This window comes from Ammospiza caudacuta, chromosome 4 (assembly GCF_027887145.1).
Source record: "Ammospiza caudacuta isolate bAmmCau1 chromosome 4, bAmmCau1.pri, whole genome shotgun sequence".
In the NCBI taxonomy this organism is placed as follows: Eukaryota; Metazoa; Chordata; class Aves; order Passeriformes; family Passerellidae; genus Ammospiza; species Ammospiza caudacuta.
The window spans coordinates 49,807,858-49,831,919 of NC_080596.1; the positions used below are offsets into that span (position 1 = coordinate 49,807,858).

The 24,062-nt window shown below is 37.2% G+C and overlaps 1 protein-coding gene across 3 annotated transcripts in view; it reads left to right on the forward strand.

The window, feature by feature from the left end:
• Positions 1 to 24,062, forward strand: part of DLC1 (DLC1 Rho GTPase activating protein) — a 214,317-nt gene that overhangs the window by 112,842 nt on the left and 77,413 nt on the right. The window contains exon 1 of one of the 3 annotated variants that reach the window (XM_058804399.1): positions 3,028 to 3,239. The exons of the other annotated variants lie outside the window; for them this stretch is intronic. Coding sequence (XP_058660382.1) covers positions 3,125 to 3,239 — 115 coding nt within the window. The 5' untranslated portion in view covers positions 3,028 to 3,124. Of the gene's footprint in view, positions 1 to 3,027; positions 3,240 to 24,062 lie in introns of those variants that run through there. 3 annotated transcript variants of the gene reach the window in all.

Here is a 24,062-nt window from a genome sequence, read left to right on the forward strand (position 1 = left end):
TTGAATAATGGCACAGTGGTTGTGGCAGCTCAGCAGCTTTTCCCTGAACACATGGGTGTTTTACAGCACAGAACTCCTTGTCACTGTCAAGGAGTGGTCCTGCTGCCATCAGCTGCCTGGCTCATGGATGCTTTCTCAGCATCATGTGGGTATTGAGAGGTGCAGAGCAAAACTGAGTGTATTGTTCTTCAAGGGGCATTTTTTAAATGATGCAAGAATGGAGATTGCAGCACAGCTCTGCCCTGATACCATCTTTTAACATGATTTTAAAAATCCTTAAAAGTCATGTGCTTTCATATTGCATAGCAAATTCTTTCCTCATTTTGTGACTGTATTGGATATCATGAATCTCAGATTTCCTTTGCTGATCATATGTATTTGCTTTTAACTGTATTCTCCATTTATATGTCTGTCTACTCTTTTCTAAAATTAATGTCCTTAATTTTCTATCCATATTTCTAGCCTATCTATATCTAATTATTTACTTGCACATGACCCATTAAAAATTTTCTGACATTTAATTCTTTACACAATTTTACTTAAATTACCTATTTATTTGTGTTGTAGCATCACACAAACAAACACTTTTAGCAGTATTTCTCTGCTTCATTACAGTTTATTCCTCCTTTGCCCTTTGCCAATTTCCAGACCATTTTCTTGAGCAGATTGTAAGAACTGTTTTAAATATTTTAAATATATTTATGTCAACATGTGTAATATAACTCACAGTAACTCTCAAAGAATCAAACCCTAATTAGAAATATAAGTATGTTGCTGATTTTATTTTTAAATTCTTTAAAGTTGTTTTAGCTTCTAAAATGAATAATGGTCTGCATATTTTTATTGACATTGGAGCCTAGACTAGGCACATGATTTTCAAAAGGCTCCCCCAAGACCACTCTTTGGTTCATATCTCCAAGCAGTCTTGGAGCAAATGAATTGCATGAGTTTCAAATGAAACCAAGACAAAAGATGCACCCTGGTAGTGTGCCAGTGATCTCCAACCCACTCATGAAACACCGAGGAATCATTCAGGTCACAAGATGCAGGTAGACATAGTTCAAAGCAACTCTACCTTGAGATGTGTCAAAACTTTGGCACCATTTATTTTTCTGTATAAATCCATTCTTTCTGGGCTATGTTACTGGCAATGTAGACATGGCCAGTGGTAGTTAAAACCATGTTGAGACTGTCTTCACCCTTGTTGCCTTCTAAAATAGAGAAATTCAGCTCCTGATTAAGTTAACGCTTACTGCATCTTCATTTAAAAATGAATAATGTTCTTCTGAGCTGTTCATTAATAGCAACAACAGCAAATCTCATCTGAACAGAGTGTACATGTTTCAAAACAGATACTTTGTGCTCTGGTCATCATGTCACCATTTGCCTAGGTAAGCCTCTGTCAGGATTTGCCTGTGCAAGCATTACACTTGCTCTACCAGGAATTTTTGTAAGAATAATAATTAAGAAAAAAAACAAAACACACAAAAAAAAAAAAAAAAAAAAAAAAAGGAAAAAAACAAACAAAAAACCCACAAACATGCAAGAGTGTGTTATCATATTGAATTTCTCTGGAGAGTTGGCTGCTTCTTTCTCCATCCGGTCTCAGAAAGAAGGAGGGGGATAATGAGGAAAGCAACAGCAAACTATAGAGATCACTCACTGCTGTTTTGTTCAAAGACACACACAGGACATTAGTGTTTGCAGATGCTCTATAAAGATAAAAGACTAAGGCCTAGATGGGAAGAAATTATGATCTGCATTAAATAGATGATGAGCCAGTTATTCCCTCAGTTACACTATCGCAAATCTCATAAATTTCATTTCATTGTCAGAGTGAGATAATTATTTCTCTTAAAGGAAATGATGACTAGTGAAAATGAAGGGAACTGAGAAGACAACAGAAAAAAATAACAACAAATAAGAAAGTGTGAAATAAATTTTTTAATGTTATGAAAAGAAAAACTTTTGTTTTAGGAAGAAATTCAAAGGGAATGAAAATCCCTTTGTTAAGGGTTAAAACTCTCAGTTCTGTAATTTGGTCTCTATGCCAACCTTGCAACAAGTTAATCAATCAATTCTAATGTAATACTTCTAAAGAAAATAATGGTATCTAATATTAATTACTGTAGTTGCTGTAAAAAAAAGTTAAGGACTACCTGCAGAATGAAGGTGTAGACAACTTTATTTGACAGGTTTTGTTTTCCCATGTAATGGAGGGTATTAGGTTTTTAAACTGGTATCTCTCATCTCTTCACACATTACCACATAGTATTAAAAAGGAAAGAGAGTCTCAGGCACTCCTTTTTTCCTCCCTTTCTCCCTCAGGGAAGCCACAGGACACAGTAATCAATTAAAAAGGTCAAAATAAGCAAGGTCAAATGGCTTCATTTACTGTGACTATTAATCTCAGTTACATTGGTAAATATTTTTCATATGGGAACTTATCTTTCCACTCAGCAAAGTGTGGGGGCTTAGTTCCCTCTCCTTTTTTATTATCTCCCCTCTTCCTCTCATTTTTTTATTTCCTTTCATTGGTGTGTGTCATGAAGTACTAAATATAGGGAACTCAGAATCAGGCTCTATTCTCTGCCTTAAGTAGAGTAAAATGCAAAAAAATATGGTGACAAAATAAAATACCCGATCTCTAGATATTTAAAATTACTTTATCTCTCTTCTATTTCTTACCTTTTTCATGTCCAAACATGAAAGATTACCTGAAATATCAGCTAAGCAGGGAAATATTATCCTAATAAATGAGCATGCAAGTATGTGCCTGGTAAGTTATTTGATCAAACAGGAAGCTAGAATCCTATAGATATCCACAAATAAAGCCCCAAATCTAAATGACTGTATCATTAGCTCATTTGTAAACTGTTCCAGATGTAAGATTTTGGCAGCTTTCCAGTAGGCTGGCTGCAGTCTGAGCTTTCCTGCATCCGCAGTGAGAACTGCAATGCCTGACTCTTCAAGGGAAAGCTCCACAAGGCTGATGACAAATTATATAAAGTAACAACCTGCCTGCCTGGCAAAGAGGAATCCAAACAGATCCTCGGCAGAGAATGCCCTTTTTCCTGGGGCTAAGCTACAGCCGTTTGACCTGGATGTGTGATCGATCTGCATTATGCATCACCCGGTGAAAGCCCCTCTGAGGAGATCATTCAGTGATCATATCAGGGACTCCACTGCTAGAGCCTTGGATGTTATCTGGAAAAACACGAGAGACAGACGACTGGCAGGTGAGAAGGACATTACATAAAGATATTTTAAAATTCATAAGGGATCAAAATCTATGACAGTAATAAGAGGTATCATTTGCATTTGTGTCGCTGTAGCCTCTGAGTATTTCTCCAGCCTTTTGTTTGTGTGTCATGTTACATCTGTGCTGTGCCTAGGGTGGAACTGTGTGTGCTCCTCTAACTAGATGAGACAAACTTTGGTTAAAAGAAGAACAGCAGTGAATTTTGGTTCAGTACTATGGCACAAATTCCTCAGACTAAAGTGTGCTGAAGCATTTTATTTTGCTGTTAGGTCAGACCTTGTGCTTCACTGCTGTGATGTGCTTCAGTGAGTTGCGTTACGGAGCGTTTTGTAGCCAAGGAGTGTGTGAGTTGGAATATCTGGGCTGTGCACTGAGCAATTACTGGTATTTCCTCTGGCAAGGATTTCAGTGCTGTGAGCTCCAAGTGAGTATCAGGTATGCCAGAGCTAGGCTTCTGAGATATAAATTACCAGCCATCTATAGAGTTTCAGTCCACATTTTTATTTTGACTTGCAAATATTCAAAAACTGGGGGCAGAACATAATAGAGGGCTGGAGAAGAAGATAATTTAACTCACTTTATTTTTCTCTTCTCTTATTGTCTATTAGATGAATGCTTCTCATTCACCCTGCTGAGGTTGCTACTTTTATTTTGCAGCATTTAGAGGTTTCAAAAAAGGCAGCAGAAATGCACAATGGGTGTGACTGCCAGAGGGATTGTTTTGGTTTGTTTGTATACTTACAGTGGGGGTGGTTTATTCCAGGGGGAAGGAAGGAGAGAGGAGAAATGTGAATAATGATAAGATCGGATGAGATGACCAAGAGGCAGACTTTATGGCTTACTAATGTAAACTGAACTTTTACATCACTCTCCTGAGTTTACGTTTTGCAGAAATAAGAGTAGCTAAGTGCATAACAGACATTCAGTTGAGTACTGATTCCAAAACTGATTACATTGGGTAATCAGGCAGTGAGTGGTCATTGCCTATAAAGAAACACGTGGGCAAAATCTGCTCTGAATTAGATCTACTCATAAAAACCTTGCTTTGCCCACGTGTATAAGTGACTGGATTAATTCTGTGCCTATTCCCATAGATGGCAAAGGAGAGTGAGTTTCCTAGGCAGAGGAATTCAGCTTTACACTGTTATACAGTAAAAGCTCATGGTCACAGGAGATGGGGCATCATATTTACTTTAGTGCTTTGTAGGTGGTCATAAATATGGCAGTGTCATAAAAGCATTGGACATTAACCTCTCTTCACAGCAAACAGAACTGGGCAGACAGTCCACTTCATATCTCAAAAGTGTGTTATAAAACTGGGATTCTTTGGTAGCCTTAACCATTGCAAGACATGTTGCAGCAGTCACAACACAGGTCCTGATGTTCAGGGCAGTGCTGAAACTCCACTGGAAGAAGCACTGAGAGGAAAGAAATTCTGAGAGAAAGGGCATGCATATTACACAAATCTATAAAAGGGAAGCCAGTGGGGCCAAGTCAGCCTTTGTTTAATCTACATGCTGCCTGGTCAGCTGGACACTTGTTTATCCTGAGATTCTTTGCCATTCTACCTGCTGGAGATGTTTATGTGAATGCTTTGAAGTGAGCTTTTTAATTTATCATTACGTTCAGGATGGCATTTGCATCAACAGAGTCCAAGTACCTCTGGCCTGTGTCCACATACAACAACTGCTACCAACTGTCTTCTATAAAATTGTTTCCCTCTCATCAGCTGACATAGGAAAGCATTTAATGATATGTAATTTATACCTTTAGAATGTGACCTACATATGAAAGTATGCAGATTTTATCAGGATACAAAGAGAACTTGATAAATGTATATATTTAACCTTGCATATGATTATCAAATATTTGTAGGCTAAACAACTGCTAATTATATTTCTGGAGACTCTGTCACATTCCTAGAAACGGGGAGTGAACGTGAACCCTTTAGCCCCTTTAGCTGCACTGATAAGGGTTGGCATGTTTTTATTCTACTTGGCAGCTGGTTATGAGCCATCACAGTTTTTATCAATACAAGGCTTAGATGTTAGAGGACCCTTAAAAACTGTGACAGTTTCATTTTCCAGGCTGTGCTGGTGATACAGACTTGTCAGTCCACTAGTATATTTGGGCTGCTGTCTGTCAGAAAACCTAAAAATCAGGCTAAACTCCCAATAAGAAGTAGGTAGTTAGAGTAGATATCAGGGTGTATTCCAGAAAATACTTCATGATTAACAGAGATTCAGGGAGAGAAACAAAACAGCAAGTTGTGTTGCTGTTCTGTTTGTTCTCTGGGATATCAGCAGTTTAAACTGCTGACTACCTGAAAATGGTCAAGAAGGGTCATGACACTGAAAGAAGAAATGCTCTTAGATCAGCAATTTGTGTTATCAGGACACGCCTTTAAAAAAACACATTCTTTGCAAAAGAAAGAAGAAAATCTGAAATATGCATTCTTCATGAAATATTCAAGACAAAGCAAATGTTTTGCCTTCAAAAAATCCTTCTAGCCTGCACACAGAAATAGCACTTCATGAAATGTAATTTGATATAATCATCAAACAGGGAGTACTATCTACTTCCTAAGTAGAAAATATATCATAGAAAGCGTTTTTTCCATTAGATAAGAATGGCTGGAGAAGAGAAGACTTTGGGAAGACCTTGTAGCAGCCTTCCGGTATTTAAAAGGGGCTTACAAGAAAGCTGGACAGGAACTTTTCACAAGGGCATGCAGGGAAAGGACAAGGGGTAATGGACTTAAACTGAAAGACAGTAGGTTTACACTAGATGTTAGGAAGAAATTCTGTGCTATAAGGGTAATGAGGCACTGGCACAGGTTGCTCCCTGTCCCTGGAGGTGTTTGAGACAGGGCTGGATGCGGTTTTGACCACCCTGGTCTAATGGAAGGTGTCCCTGCCCATGGCAGGGAGCTGGAACTAGATGATCTTTGAGATCCCTTCTAACCTAAACCACTCTATCATTCTAAGATTCTATCATCATATAGTCTTACTGACACAAAAGAAAGTCAGCAATAGTCCTGTACAGAAGGTATCCGAAATGTTTGAGATGCTGCATGGAATGTTAAAACTGCATGGAATTAATTGACTGTAGCTGAAAACACTTTGATTTTGAGTGGGTGTAGCAAAGGAATGCAAATGAATGCAGACTGCCTTCTCAGGTCACCTCTGTGTGCTCTCCCATACTGGGCACTGTGGAGCAGCATCCTGATGCTGCTTTCAAACCCCAGCACCAGGCCTGAGTTACTGCCTGTGCTGTCTCATCACATGGCAGAGCTGCCTGGGATTCAGCCTGCTGGGGTGGAGCACACTCATATAAATATGGTATATTATTGTTCCATATTATGGTACATTGTTACTCTTGTATAAATTTGGTATAGCATATGAATATGGTATATATTTATAAATAAAATACCTATCCTGAGGAGCAGTGAGCTGCAGCTCATCACAGTCACATCATAGCAGCACAGATCATGGTTTTCTACTCTGTATTTTTTCCTCCTTCTTGATTTACAGAGAAAAAGAACATCTAGACACATGTATATAGTCATATCTGGAGATCTTAAAATGTAGAAAATTATTCACTAGGTAAATCATTAAATATTTTCAATTTCTGGGACATCTAAAATGCCCACCAGAATTGAGAAAAAATTTGGGGTAACAGATAATAGAGTGACCAGCAAAAAATAAGGACTAAGGAGAGAAGAAGACTTAAGTTGACAGAGCCTCTAAATAGGCAATATAAAAGTGGTAACTTTTCCTATTACTGCATTCACAAGAAATAGAATTGGAGTTCCCAGTTAATTCCCCTTACTAATGTCAGACCACATCCTCAGCTGGGAAGAAAAGAACATTCTGGCTTCTTCAGTGGACAGACCTCCCAAAGAGACCAGGATTTCATGCACAAGGGCAGCAGCACAGAGTGAGCTTTCACAGAACAGGAAGCATCATTCTCAGCTCTCAGAGGCACACACCCTCAAAACATTTTAGACAGATTTCTCCTAGTGCCTTCACTGTTCTCTGAATTTACATCACCCAATGTAGCATTTATCTGCATTGTACTAAGAGCCATTATGTACACCATACAACATCACTAAAGATCCTGGCTTTTACATTTTCACCGGCATATTTTGGAATGATGCATGAATACAACTGACTACTAATGTGCCTGTCTTAAATTAAGGGACTTTTTTTATGGTGCAAAAGTTACATTGTCTTCTGAAATTCTGGTATTATAGACAAAAAAAAGAATGTGTAGGTAGTCTGAGGTTGATGAATTACTGATAGTTCTGCTGCAGAAGCTTAGCCATTGAAAGCCTGGGGTAAAAATTTTGTTATTTGGTATTTTAAAAATAAACTTTCAGCTATTCTAGTTGAAATTATATTGTTTATTTCCTACTTACCAAGTCTCATGTTCAATTGTCTTTTTTTTTTCTAATTTAAAGTTCACTAAAATTTCTCAATATTGTATTTACTCCAGGAATGTATTTAATTTGTACCTTCTAGCCTACTTAAGAGGGCTTTTGCTGCCATTGTTTTTATTGGTTTTGTTTTCTGTTCATTGCCAAAGAAATCAAAATTACTCAATTTCCAAGATCTGTTACAGACCAATTCTCATTATGCCTACTTTGCTAGTACTTGAGTCATCCAGAATGATTCTGTATGTCCTTGTAAGCTATTGCTAAAGATATAGCCAAAGAGGGAACTCAGGGGTTGGTGTAAAAGTAATCCCATCAAACAATTCATTTCCATTTAGATTACTTTTAGAAGATTATCAGTCAACTTCCATCTAGTTTTCATGGTTTTAGTACCGGCTGGGTTATTTTTGAGTCTCTTAATGAAAAATTTTCTGCAAGGCCCTTTGGGTAGACCTTTTATTCTTTAATTTATCATGATTAGCTAAAATTATACCACTATTTAATTTTTCGTTCTACTGGCCATTATCAATTTGTTGGACTTGGCAAGGAACATTGTGTGCATCTGCCGCATTCTCTCTCTTCTTGTTGATGCCTAATTTGTTCTCCATTATCAACATCCCTGTATTTCCAGTGGATTTATAATTGCTGTTTTCTCTTACACTTTCCTCTTACCTCTGATGCCTTAAAACATACTCATGTACAGATTGTGAAGTCTGTGAGTATAAATATCTAATAATTCTTAAACATTTCTCAGATATTGCTTATACTTCAAAGCATGTCTGTAGCTGTTTATAGCAAGTAAAGGAAGGAAAGAAAGGAATTTTTATCCTTTCAAATTTTTTTAAGCCCCATGTTAAGTGAAGAATTTTGCACTGCATTTCAACTGTCCTCAGAATTTATGCTCACGCAGAAGAGAAATTACTTCTTGAGGTGTTTGCTTTGTTCTGAGACTGGAGAAAGATTTATAGTGTGTGTAGGTGAAATAAGGTCTTAGAAAACGGATACTTTGCAGAGCCCAAGAGCACTTGAAATATAGCTTCAGATATATCACTGTTTGTCTCTATCAGCATTTTTAGGAAATTACTGACCCCCAATCTGGAGAAAATCTCCTACAGTTTTGGTACTTTACTCAGGCTATTATATAAATACTCAACCTAGCCACCTACCATGATGTAGAGCATAATCAACTATTGATTTTATCGGTATTTGTAAATAGAGCATAATTTATGGAAAATAAATAGGAAAACAGTAAATAACAATTGTCTGATAACTGAAGGAGCTATGTCTACAATAAAGCAAGGGTAGCACACCCAGTGCAAAAATAATAAAAAAACTATTAATAATTTATTTTGGTTGAATGGTTAAATATCATTACCATACACAGTTTCCTCCCTTTGAGAGTACTCATAAGCTTTGCTGCTATCAATATAATTACTAAAAAAGCTTACATTGTAAGCATGTTTTTTGAGAAAACATCAGTTTCATTTCTTGTAGCTTATTATTCTTCACATCTTTCAAATTCAGATATCAAATGCAACCAGAAGTAATACATTTCATAAATAGCACACACTTGTCTAATTTTTTGAAAATATTGCCGCACTAAATTCCAATAAGCTATCTAGAGTATTGTATTGTATGCCTTTTTTAGCATTGGTGTTTTTATCATGGAATGACTGTAATTCATTAAAGGCAATGTCCTTCAGTCAAAATACTCACTCAAAATAGCCCTGGGAATTAAATGCATCATTGGATTTTATTCCATATTCTGTTTCTCAATTTCTTATTCTCTACATGAAAATGTAGAGAAGTGCCAAAAAATGTTGAAGGTGCCTGTGTGAAGCTTCACCAGTGTGAAGCTGGTGTTTATTTTCAGCTACTGGAATGTCTTGTTTCCAAGCCTCTTATTCTTCTAATTTGAAGTCTAATGCCAAAAGAGGTTCAAGCTCTCAAAGAGAGGAGAATGTGTGCATACTCTGTCGCCTTGTATATTTGTAATAGATATTTTCATACAACTGAGCTAAATTGCACTGTTGGGAGACCGAACAATTGGACAGCTTTTTATATGACTTTCCCATTTTCCTCCATTAATGAAATTTTAAACATTTATCTCATGGAGCTCCACCATCATTTCTCTAATCAGGCAACAACAGTGGCACTGTTTAGTCAAAGTTTACAATAAGAAGAACACAGTATACTAAGCATATTGTAAAAGTGGTTGCTACAAAATCCTCATGCATTCAAAATACAACAGCTGGAGAAGATTATGTAAATACACCCTTTTTCAGTGTTCTGGTTTTTTCTGTCATTTTTCTGTTTTTTTCTGCAGTCATTGTAGCCAATTCTAGGACTGCAGCAATCAGACAGCAAGCCAGTGTCCTGTCCTGCCTCAGATTTTAGGGATGTGCAGAAAATCCAGTCCCCAGACACTTCAGCAATTAGGAATTTTTAGAAATAACTTCACTGTTTTTGTGGGGACCCCAAACTGATTCTTTGTTAGCATGGGTCAAGGAGGAAGGGAGCACACCCAGAGCCGTCCACAAATCGTGTCCAAGAGGAACTGAGCAATTGTGTAACTCTGCACGTGGAGAATGAGCACCCAAATGTGAAAAATGTCACTGCTCCATCAGGCAGCTCTGACAGGAGTGGAAGGAAAGATGCAATACACCTGGCAACCACCTGTTAGGAAACCAGCCTCATAATTTATATTTTTCAGCATGCAGGCTTATATGTGGTACACGTGGTCAAATGGGGATTAAAAATGAGTGAGAAAGATGAAAATTATGGCCTGCTCTCTCCAGGCCCAGTTTTGTAATTCATCATGGTGGAAATTGTTAAACTCTCATCTTAAACACTGGATAGCACGAGATAAGCAGCATTGTGTCTCTGCTAGAAGTCTGTGCTAATGACAGACAACCAGGAGGCCTCATCTTCTCCTGCCCTTTGAACATTCATGTGCACTTACCAAAGGCAGAGGCTCACAATCCCCAGACCCAGCTCCTGAGGCCGTGAGTTCTTTCAGCACTGAGCAGGCCTTTTGCACATCTAAAAGACCACTATATATTTGAAACATTCCTAAAAACTGCTGAAAGTGCTGAACTGCTTTGTATCTGATTGTTTGGAAGGAGTCTTGCTCACAAAATATTTCAACTGCTACAGTTCTGCTAACATCTGGACATCTTCCTTACGTCAGAGGTGGATGATGAGATCCAGATGCTATGACTTACTGATGTTTTCATTAACTTCTTAGCAGTTTTTGTCTTTGTTTTGTTTACCAACTGCAACTTCTTAACTCCAACTCACATATGTGAGTGTTACTGGGGAGATGGGGAGAAGAGCTGGAAAGGAGGGGGGCAGCCAGAGAAATTAAATTACTTTTTGGCCCAGATTCAAAAGAACTGATTTCTCTTATTACAATACTCTGTTCCAGGATATGCAGTCTGTGGGAAGGTCAGCCCCAAATGATAAGAAGCATTTCACCAAGCTGCTATTTTCAGTAAAAATGAGCTATATGATTTGCTAATTATGTTCTATTTTAAAAGTAAACATGTTAAGCTATGAAGACAACAGGAAATGAGGATGTAAGATAATATTAATGGCAACCTTGTGAACTTTGCATTTACAATCATGCCTAAACCTAATTGCCATATAGAGAATATTTATTACTCTGAGGGAATGCCACTATTGGAGCAGACACAGGAGGGAGCCTACTTATGTTGTAGGCTACACTTTAGGAACTCACTGAATAATTCTTTGGCTAAAAACAGTGTAAAAAAGGAAAAAAACCAAACAAAAAACCAGAAAAAAAACCAACATATCCAAGAAGCTGTATAGTATCTCTGTGCAAACAAATGCCTTATATTTTTTAATTATAAAAATTATTATCCTCTACATATTATAGAATTGCTTTTATAAGAATTTAAACCATTTCCAAAGACTAGTTCCTTCAGCTTTTTATCACTGAAAATAGAGCTAGTGCTAGCAAAACAGCTTTCTGTTCAGTGGGCATCCTATTAAGAGGTTGAAGTGAATTTTCAAAAACTGACTAAACTTGCATTTGCATTTTATGTAGCCATGCACTTAATTTTTTTGAGGGGAATGAAACAGAGAGAAACATCACAGCACATTGATTGCCTGACTGATCAATATCCTTAATAATAAATGTTGCAGCACTGTGAAAGAAATTGAGATCAATTTGAAGATATTATAATCTGTTAAACAACCACTGTCAGTGCTCAGCAGGAGAGAGTAACATCAGAATCCATAGAAGTATGTATTATGTACCCCCAAAAAAAAGCAGCAGCCACTCATACCAGAACAGGCAGAGAGACCTTACCAATCCACTGAGCTTCCTCCTGCACTGCCCTGTTCACCAACTTGCAGGAATATGGGAAAACAAAAAATGGGCCAAATTATTCCAGTGCAGGAAGTATCTCCATGTATGGAGTTTGCTCAGTGGTATCAGTATTTCCAAACTCTTTGAAGGTCAATTAGCAGTATAGTTTATTTTTTGAGTTATGGATGTGTTTGTCTAAGGGTGCACGTATCTGTGTTAATCTTATACAGAGGCAGCTAATAAAAATAATAGGAGAGAAATGTTTAGGCAGATTCTACTTCCAAATAGTAGATTAAACATACAAAAAAAAAGAACAAAATAAATTTATAACAGCTAGCTAGTCAGTCAGTTAGTTGGGCAGCAGAAAAAAAATACAATAGCAAAAGTAGGTAATAAGATCTGAGAAGCTATTTTCAAAGCAATATATTATAAAGTTGTGACCAGATGTGCAAAGATGTAAGATTTTTTTTTACTTCATCCTACTTCACACCCATGTCTCTTGTGATTTGACTTCAAATGCATCTTTAATTTCTCATGCTCTCTTATGTGAAAATAGAATGGAGCCTATCCATTGCTGTAGCTTTTGGATTATACTGTATTAGAAATTAGAGTGGTTTATGTTTTGCAGTTTCTCACAAATAGGGATGAGAGTTTGACACATATTTCTGAGGGACCTGAACTAATAGAAACTGCTGGAAAGGCATAAGGAAAAAGAAGTCTGCATTCTGCTTTTCTCTTCTTTCACATTTTGAGGTCTCTCTTGTGTACCAATACAATTTCATTTGGCAGGGAGAGATAAGACAGAACCAATACAAGGCTGTTCAGCTTTAGATGATATTTTTGTTGATGCTCCAAAAGGCTCTTAGTCTCTATCAGTATTCAGTTCAAATTTCACAGCATTCTTTCAGAGTTTCTGAAAGAGCTCCTTGATGATGAAGTTCTGTTTTGGCAGCCATCCTGCAGTAGCAAAGAATCTGCCATGTGAGCTGAAGGAAGAACTGGCCTGCCCTGATGAGCCATGGGCAAGAAGAGCTTGGTGGGTAACTGCCTGTCACCACCAGTCACCTCAGAAAATGTCAAGGCTTTAAGCTGATGCTGGTCCATAGCACTGAGAAAAACAGAAATTTGTGTTGTCTCATGTATAGTTCATATATTATTGAATGTACAATGTCTTTTTTGCTTTTACTTTGCTCATTAATCTGATAGTCTTCCAGGTCGCTATCTGTGAAATACCTAAAAGCAACTATGATTTCAAAAGGCCAAGAAAGCAGTTCACTTCCACCCAAGACTTTTATATGACATCTCATGCTTTGAAATATCATTTGTCCATCTTTGCAGTCAGTATTCAGAGCTCAGGCACAGAGACATGACTGTGAAATGTTCCCAGAAGCTGGTGCAAAAGAAGCCTGACCTCAATCCTCTATTTTCTCTCCATATCTGCTACTTGTCAACACATCTTGATTTTTGCCTCAGTGAGGTACACAGCTGCTTTGTGTGCTGTGCTTACCTTGATACACTAGCTCTTTCCATGCCTACTTCCCCTCATCCCAAACACATTAATTTGAGGATGGTAAGTTAAACCTTCAAGTATGTGATATTCATCTGCCATGATGCTACCTCTGATCAGTAGTTAATCAAATATTCCTGGTTTTTTGAACCCCACACAGAGACAAAAAACATAACGTTTTTCAATGCAGATGAAAACAACTTTACTGAGCAACCTGATTGAGAGAGGGTTTACTTTATCATCAATTAGTTTGCTAAGAGTGCTTGATAGCTTGGGGGAGATATAAATGTGAGTGATCTTGCTATAAGGTAGTTCAGATTAAACTGAAAGTTTGGTAGGATTCAAAAAGCATAGAAACCTTAGATAATAATTTTGAGGACAGTTGCTGAAGTTAAGCAGAACACTGATTTTGTTCCCTTCTGCTTTTAATTGATGGCATAGTGAACTAATTTCATGTAATGGACCTGAAGAAGAAAAACTCTTGTCTTTTTCCTAACACGAGAAGGTGCTGCCTAAAAATGTCTTGTTGTGCAGAACCAAGACAAACAGGATTGCAATCAGACATTTATGTTGATGAATTTGTTTGTTTTTCTGCTGCAAGAATTTGCTGAATGAACATATCCACAACTCCAACTTCAAATACAGAAGTGCTGACCATATTCCTCTGTGCACCACACATTTTAGTCTGAGAACTTAATGAGGATTACAGTACTGATAAAATCCGACATTCAATCTTTCAGCCAGAATTAGAGTGGTTTTGTTCACAGTTGCATCAACAAAGAAAAGGAAGATCATGTTTCCATATGATTTTTCAATTTGATATTTTTACATACAGTGCATGCATACATACACACACACACACACGTATACATATATATATATATATATACGTTTCTTGCTATGTAGATTAATCTTCTGGATTTCTACAATAAGTGAATAAGATAGGAAGAATGCTTAAGCAAAAATAATCTCATAGTCAGAATGTCTCTAAATTTTTCTAATAAAGTTCTCTAATAAGACTGTTCCTTGGCTTTAAATCTAATGTTGGGGTTAATCCAGAATTCCCGGAGAGCTGTTTACTAGTTGACTGCCAATTCATCATTTTTGTGTCTCAGATCATATGGGAAAGCCACAGTTCCTTTTCTGAGCCAAAAAGAATACTATGACCTGCAGTTCTAACCTTCTACCTTATAAATCTCATAAAATCTCACACAGTAATTTGCACATTTGATAATTCTATATGGTTCATTTTAATTTTTGAGTTCAGATATCATTTTCTCAATTTTCTTACTCTAGTAGTAACCTCTATAATTTGATTTTGAATCTTTTGTTCACTGGAAGATGAAATTATCTGTAGTCTGTTAAGACCCTCAAACAAGCGCTCAGATACTTCAAGCAGGAAAGAAAATTACTGCACAAATATTTATCACTGGCATCAGCACAAGTATTGTAGAAACACAGATTCCTTGGCTCATTTCCCAGCCATGGAAGCTTTTTAATATAACTTGAAGCCACTTTTCAGTTTGAGTCTGTCCTTTGAAAGTACTTGATAAAATCTGTTCCATTTCTTATGGGCATGTGTTGTCATCTTTAGGCTTTAAGGGTCTGGCCTGCAACCTGACATAGTAAGATATTACATATGTTCACTTTGTATAATTTCAAAAGAAACCTCCTTCTGTACCCCTCTAGAAATGTGGTAGTGCAGTGAGGTATATGCACAGTTATGTTCCATGGTATGCTAACCTTACTAAGGCTGGCTGGTGTATATCTGTGTTATAATCCTCTGGAGATTTTGTTCTTCAACTGAATATGCAGTTAAAACAATGGAAAAATGAGATATTAGGTTAGAGATGAAACCTCTCAATTTGTTGATCGAATATTAGATATATATGTAGATATTGCTGATGAATTTAATTTGGGAAATTTCTTAAGTATCTTGTAATAGGTTATGTGAAGCAGGTATGTGAAGCAGTAAAATTAGATGATCTCAAATTGGAATACTTTCTCATTACAGAAAATTTAAGTAGTTTTTTACTTATGAGGAGTAAGCAATTTTGCTGATGTGAAAGCAACAATAACTTCACTGAGGAAAGAATGTAGTCCAACAGAATATCCGTGTATTGAAGATAGGTATTTTGCTGAGATTTCAAAGACCAATAAAAAGATAGTCCACGTTTCTCAATCTTTCCAACTACCATGAGAAGTAGAAATGATTTAGCAAACCTAAGTAGAAATGCTTGTAACATGTACTCTAACACTTTACTGCCATTGCAACATTTATGGATGACTATAAAACCTGATTCCTTTCCCACTATCCCACTATCTGAATTCCTACATTGTTCTGTCATCCATCAGGTCTTTGGATTTAAGAACAGAAATAATGACAATCTCCTTTCTTTATTTTTTTTCCTCAAACTGCAGAAAGCAAAAATGATTGCTAAGAAACTTCTCTTACTCCTTTCATGAGTTCATCTTCTTCTTCCATGTTTTAATTAGTACTATTTATAAAAGTTCTTTTGCTCATAAGACATCTTATATTGTAATGTCATTGGGGTTAGCATCCTCACACAGCCTGTTTGAAAGCTGAAACCAGTAGTTTCTGATCCCTGAGAGCCCACCACTGCTTTTAATAAGATCTACTGAAGCTGTTAGGAATTAAAGGTCATTACAGCTTTGTGTATATTTGGGCTATTTGGCAAAATTAGCTTGCCATGGTGGCCTGATGGGTAATGATGAGCACATCTGGTTCCATTTCTTCAGAGCTACCACAGCAAGATGTAATTTCAAACATGAGGTTTCAGTATTTACCACCTGGGGAAATCCTCACAGGGATTTAACTCTTCTCTGCCCACTTTGAGATCATTTACTCTGGTTCTTCCTTTGTCTTCAGAGCATCAAGCCATTTAATTCCCACCATTTCAGTTTTCTGCCAGGGGCCAGTTCACAATATGAAGCAAAAGATTGTTTGTGACAAGGATAGACACCACCATATGTTCATGCAATGCCTGGAACAGGTGTTGGGCACACTCTAACTTATACATCTCTCCATAGAGTGACAGTGCTGAAGATGAAATTTTGCTTTAGGACAGAGGGTTCACAGCAATGAGCAAACCTGACTTTTTTTCTAAATGGCAGAGAGCTTACATTCTGTCTAATGTGTTGCAAGAAAGAGATCAGAATTAGACCACCATGAAAATTTATCTTTAATAAGTAAGAGTATTTAAAGAAAATATTTCATTAAAAACATTAGAAACTATGATTTTTCTTATGTTTCAAAGACAGTTCAGTTAAAATTTTAAGTACAGTACCACAAAAGGCATAGCAAAAAAAAACCCCACAGATGATTATAGTACAGTTTCTTAGTACTAGAAATACATGCAATTATCTTTATTACAAAAATTTTATCATATTTAAAATATTACTAAAATATACTGTTCTGTACATCTTATATTTCTTCCCTTTTTTTTGTTATTTATTTTGCTGGTCATAACTCATTAAGTTCAAAGGACATGAGTGGAAATGAGGAGCAGCTAAACAGATATTTAGTTACACACAGGAGTACACCAGAGCTTCCCTTGTTATTTTCCTGTATTCTCAAAGTAGATAAGGTTAGATTACACACCTCTCTGTTTTACCATTAATGCTTTCTAGAAAACATGAGAAATAATAATAATATATTATTCAGAGGTATAAGAGGAGTTTATAAAACCCAGGAATAGTTCCATGGGACCAAAATTAATTTATACTTATAATTTATATTCATTTATAGTTGTTAATTTTCATTAATTTATAGTTGTTCTTGAAAAGCAGACTGCATCTTTATATCCAGCAAGTGTGGGCTTTTTATCTTTTGTCTCAATTATTTGCATCTTTCTAAATCATCATGAGAGCTGAAGAGTGGAAACTCCTCCTGTACATTTAGCAACATAACTAAAGTCTCTGCATGGATTTGTTCTCTTTTTTTTCCTATTTGTATGAAAGCTGGCATATAATGAAATTAAAGGCAAGACCAAAACAGGCACTTGGTCTTGAAGCAAAAAGCAAGTAAGGTCATCACCACTTTTAGGGGTAAGCCCATAAAACTGGATTTGACTTCAGGTTCTTAATTGCCATCAGACGTCTGACTGCTCCTGGAATGTGGCAAAAACATGGTGCTTCTCGCCGAAAGGTGCCCCAGCATAGCTTTTTGAAGAAAGCTAGAACAGAAGATTGGTAACTCATTAAAAAAAAAAAGGAAATGGAAATAAAATCCCTGTACTGAGACTGAATCTTATCTGCCTGACTGAGGCTTGCTCTCTCATTTGCCTAATACTTTTCAAAAAAATTCTCGTGAAACATCTGCAACCTGTCCAAAAAACTAGCCTCCGAGGAATTTGTGTCATCATCCTAAAAACACTTCTTGTACTTATGACTAACACAAATAAATCAGTATACCAGAACTAATTTATAATGAGGAAAAAAATCACACTTTCCCCCTCCCCTGATGTTTAATTTGTTTACTAGGTGAAATCATTCTACTAAAAACCAATACATTACGTAAAAGTACTTATTTTATGGGTACAGAATAATTATTACTTGGAACTGGTGAACTGGGATAAGCAGGAAATAAACTTTGCCTTTTCATTAGCAAGACACCAATTTCAATCATATTTGAATTTTCTTCACCGTTAAGGGATTTTTAATACAATTCACAGCTTAACTGAAGTTGGTAACATCATATGATCCAATATGTTTTGTTGAATATTGCAGGGAAGTCCTACTCCAAAATATTTTTCCTTTTCCCACAGACTCAATCTGAAGCATGCTATGCATCATAATGTCACTGAACTGGTTTTCTTTTGAAAGAGAGCATTGTTAATTTAAATGGAGTTACCACAAATACTCAATAGCAACGTGATACTAACACCAGAAGAAACCCAAAACACATGAGCAAGTCTTCCTTTTCTCTTGTCCAGAACCAATACAGAAAGTCCGTTCATGCTGGGAGCCCCATGTGTAGTTCTGCTGCCATTCCAGTACTCCACATCTGTACACAGAAATAACACTTCCAACTCTGAAATGCAATTGTCCAAGGAAACGTAAAGAGAAAAACCTGCATATTCAGCAGTTTTGACATTTTAAAGTTAATGTAAGCCCACCCTTTCCAGAAGAGTGTTCATTGCAAATTCCATGCTGTTCAGCAGGACCTGCTTTCTTAATGCTTTCCCTGCACCATGCATGTGTAGTGACATCACCCCGTAAAAATTCCCCGTGCTCAGCCTGCTCCCGGTGTAGGTGTGCAGGATATGAGTACAGCCACAGCTCCAGAGAGCTCATCTTCTCACATGAGGGCAGAGGAAATTTTGTAATGCTCATCTATTGCTCTGTCCTTTGGTTACTGTCTGTTACATAAATTAATTCAGAGCCATTTTTGTGTGCTTAGTGGTAAAAGGATTCAAACTTTATTCTCACTCACACTTGAGCCCTTGTAGCAGTGCTTAATACCCTGCTTCTTTGAAGTCCCTTTAAACTCAACAGGCTGATAGAAGTAGCAGTGAAACTCCATGCAGCTTTAGAAACCATTCCTCTCTGCTCAAGGTGAGTATAAGCAGTGTAGCAGTGGCTGAACTGCAGCTTTTTAGGCAGAGTAATTCCTTTTAAGAAGAAAATAAAACTGCTGAATCTCTACAGCCAGTCACAGACATGCTCAGCTGGTAGAGACTATGCCTCAGTCTTGCCCTATTCTTCCCCCTCTGGGGACAGACTAATGAAATTCTGGTCTCTTGGTCTACAAGCAGGCACGCATGAAGGTGGGTTTTCTGCTTTTTTCCCCACAAACTCAGGGTGAGCTGATGGGTTTACCACTGAATTTCTTGCATGCAAATGAATGCATCCACACTTCACTGGGTATGAGAACCTTAAGACAGAAATAGCTTTGCATTAAAAAAAAAAGACAGTGGAGTTCAAAATCAAATTTTATAGTCAAAATATAATTCCACTTTGTAGCAAAAATATAGATTTCCAGGAGAATCAGTTTGCCACTTGTACCTTAATTTTACTTAAAGCACATTTTAAATATTACTGTAGTGTTCAATAATTTGTAGTAAATTGGAATGTCACTATAGGTAAAAAATAAAAACAAAGAAACTCTGCTGAGACATACCTATTAGGCAGTTCTGTTAATTAAGAGTGAAAGGAGAAATTCAAGAGCAAAGCTCAAAATGACATGCATAACACAAGACACAAATGGAAATCATCCAGCATTGACATTCATTGGAGGAAAATGAAAGGAGCTCACTATTTAACTTCCTACTTTCTGTAAAACCTTGTGAAACAGCAATAAAACCAAGAATCTAAATAACCGATCTATTTCAGCAACAGCTAGTAAACTAAACAAATAGCAACAGAGATGAATCTTATTTTATCTGTCCTTGGCATGACTCTTCAGTTTCTTAGCAGCTGCTACATGAAAGAGCACTCCTGAGAGAATGGCCTTTGAGGCTCTGCAAGTGTCTTTAAAATTCTGAAATTTAAAATTGGCAGACTCTCTTCAAAAAATATTTTGTATTCATGTCAGGACTGTCATGAGTTTGAGACACTGTGTGTGGTCTTATAAGTCTCATTAAATCCTGTGACTAAGTGAGCTAACTACATGCAATATACTCTACTGATAAGTGTAATTAATGGGAGTAAATGGGACTCCCTTGACTTATGCAAATAAGGCATCATTAGTTTATTCAGCCATCTGTTCTGATTTGAGCAGGCATTTCCCAGTATGCTAGAAATCACATTCACTTTAGTTTTCCTCATAAATGATTATTAGTAATTCTGACTCATTCTGAAGAAAGATTTCTTTCTTCTCTCACCTGAACTCATTCCTTACAGATAAGTAAAGATCAGCTCATCTGACAGGGAATTACCTCTGTCCTCACCATTCTCACCCTTAAAATATCATCAAGAAATCATAACAGCTGTTTCCAAAGGTATCACACTTAAGGCAGTAAGTGACACCAGTGCTTTATGGCTCTGTATTTACAAGATATCAAAGTGGTTTCTTAGAGAGTAGTGCAATTTCCCTTCTGCTCTGGGTGCATAAAATCAGTGAACCCAATAAACCAGAAAAGCCTCATTAATGGAATCAACTGTCCTTTGTAAGTGAGCAGCAGAAGCCAGCAGATCAAAGGTGCCCCACTTCCTTCAGTAGTGCTTGCACATCTGTTTTTGTTAGATCAAATATGTGGTTAAGCTTTCTGGTTGACAACAACAAAGCTTTTTGCTATTACTGTTTTTCTAATATATGCTGACTTCAGTTTTCAGCCCATCTTTTTCTATAAATACTTAAGTGTTTTAACATGAAGTTAAGGGTCTGATTGATATAAGCTGTGTCTAAGTTTAGCTGCAGAGTTAGAAGAGATGTGATGCCCCTCATCTGGCTCATGTAAATAAAAAGATTAGACATCACTTTGCTGGAGTCAAGTTTCCTTCAAAATAACACCAAATGCTGATACTTTTTGCATCTATATCCAGCTACAAACAAGCCCAGGACTGGATCTGCTATTCTATTGGTAGGTGTGCTCTTGCTTTTGAAAAAGAGATAAAAATCATTAAGAATAACTTCTGTATAGTTTAAGAAAAAACAAAATAAAATTATCAATTTTTAAGAACATATTTAACTGGGACCAAATTTGAAGAGCTGAGTATTAGTAGATAAAAATGAAATTGGTTTCCTTTTTTTTTTTAATAGGAGAGAACTTCTTGAAATACTAAATATTAAATATCAAATTCTATTTTTTTAACAGCAATCTCTAAGAAATGTTTTCTTTTCGACTTTTTATCAAATAGAAAAACCTTAACACAATCAAATTAAAACACTGCCTACCCAACACCATCCTTACTCTCTTTTGTGTATTTTTCTACAAAACATTTTGCAGTAGGTCATGCTTATTGAATAGCATCTATGTCCCATAGGCCTAGACTACCCCATTGTATTAGACCAGTAACTGGAAACTACTAGAAACTACTTTGTGAACAAATGCTTCAGTTCTGAAAGTGGTCATGTATATATATGTGGCTAGCAGCCCACTGAAATTGTAAAACCCTAATCTGATTGTGATGAACTGTAATTATAATGAACAGGGACCAAAAAAAGTGAGGAAAAGGCTAATCTAGTAATATCCTTGACAAAATTTTCTCTGAGAGGACAGTAATGGGAGTCCTTGAAATTGCTCCCTCCCCTTCCATCTGGCATGCAGAGCTGAGGAAGTTGATCAAAGAAAACAAAAAATGCCACATATTTTTGCGTGGTACCACAAATGTCTGATTAAAGGCAGTGCTTAGTGCCTGATGCTGGTGTGACCCAGTGCCCATTGGAATGCAGTAGACTCTTTCCTCCTGCTTTGGCAGATAGAAGAAACAGTATTTATAAGATAAAGAATATTGCAAACCCCTGTGTTAGTCCAGCCTCCAGTCTAGGAGGACTCAGTCATGATCAGGGTGATTGCATTACCCACAAAAAAAAAAAAAAAAAAAAGAAATAGAAAAAACAAATCCTCCTGTTTATCTATTAGAACGCAGGAATGATCTGAACAACTTGGAAAAAAATGAAAACATCAAATCTCATGTAAAATATGTCAAGAAACCCTTCTCTCTACCCAGGAAGGAAAACAGATAATTTTAATTCTAGAGTTTCTATTTGTAACCTAACATATTTCTTCAGCAAAAGGAGACAAGCAGTGACTTTAAATAGGTCTGCTCATTTCCTCTTGTTCATATCACTCCTCAAAGTGCTCTCCACCCTATCCTTTTTTGAGTGATATCCTTATTCATTCTTATTTATGAAGGTTAGGTTCTCCAAGTCACTTATGAAGTCAACAAGGCAAGTTAATCAGGGCTTTAGATCAATAGCAAATGTTACATTTAATATACCCTGGGTGAGAATAGTAATAGCATAAAGATAGATTTATAGGTTTATAAAAGAAAATAGATTATAAAAGGGTTCAAGGAAAATGGATGTATGAAGAACGCTTTTTGTATGCTTGTTTATTTTCTTTTCTTTATTTATTTCCTTTTTATTTGTTTACTTTATTTATTTCCTTTGTTCACAGATCACTTGGTATTTGTTTAAAACTATACAGTGGTTTGATTCTTACCAACTTTAGATAGCAGAGCAAATGTATTTATATAAAGCTGAATTATCCTCCCCGAAGATGGAAATTACAGCCAAAGATTATCCTGATGGAAAACTGAGCTTTTACAAGATTTATTCTTTACACTAAGAACCAAGTATGAAAGATAACAAGCATGAAATCCTAAATTTTCTAACTGCACATCATTTAGCATGCTTGTCTGATAGTGAGTCCAGCAGGGTCTGGGCTGTGTGAATCTGGATTTAGAATTTAGAGCAGAATCATAGAATATGTTGAGTTGGAAGGGACTTATCAGGATCATTGAGTCCAGCTCCTGGCCCTGCACAGGATGTTCCAGGAATCACACCGTGTGCCTGAAAGTGTTTTCCAAACACTTCTTGAACTCTGCTAGTCTTGGTGTTGTGACCACTTCTCTGGGGAGCTTCTTCTAGTGCCAAACACCCTCTGGTTGAAGAACTATTTCTTGGTATCTACCCTAAATCTCCCAGAACTGTTTAATGCTGTTTCCTTGAGTCCTGTCATGTGTGATCAGTACCTGCCCCTCCATTTTTCCTCAAGAGGAAGTTTAAGACTTCAATGAAGTCTCCCCTCAGTCTCCTCTTCTCCAGGCCGAACAGACCAAGTTCCCTCAGCTGCTCCTCATGCAGCTTCCTCTCAAGGACTATCACCTTCCTTATGCCCCCCCTTTTACACTGTCTGAGAGCTTAATGCCTTTTTTATGTTGTGGCACCCAAAACTGCCCCAGCACTCGAGGTGAGGCTGCCCCAGAGCAGAGCAGAGCAGGACAATCCCCTCCCTTGCCCAGCTGGGGATGCTGCGCCTGATGCACCCCAGGACAGGTTCACCCTCCTGGCTGCCAGGGCACTGCTGGTTCATATTTAATTTGCCATTGACCAGGACTGCCAGGTCCCTTTCTGCAGCTCTGCTCTCCAGCATCTCATCCTTCAGTCTATATTTGGTCCAGGTATGCCCCGGCTGCAGAATCCAGTACCTGCCCCTGTTAACTTCATATGGTTGGTGATTGCCCATCTCTCTGATTTGTCAAGATCTCTCTGCAGGGCCTCTCTGCCCTCGAGGAAGTCAACAGCTGTTCCCAGTTTAGTGTCATCAGCACAATTACATAATATTCTTAGTATTCCTTCAAGTTTTGTGTCCAAGTCATTTATGAAGATGTGGAAGAGCACAGAGCTGAGGATGGAGTTCTGCTGAACCCCACTAGTGACCAGATGCCAGCCTGATTATCACACCATTCACTAAAACTCTTTGTGCCTGACAACCTTGAGCCAGTTTCTCACCCATCACATGATGTGTTTATTCTGCTAAGAGCCAGATATTTTGTCCAGAAGAGAGAGACAGTATCAAAAGCCTGAGACAGTATCAGTCCAAAAAGGTTACATCTT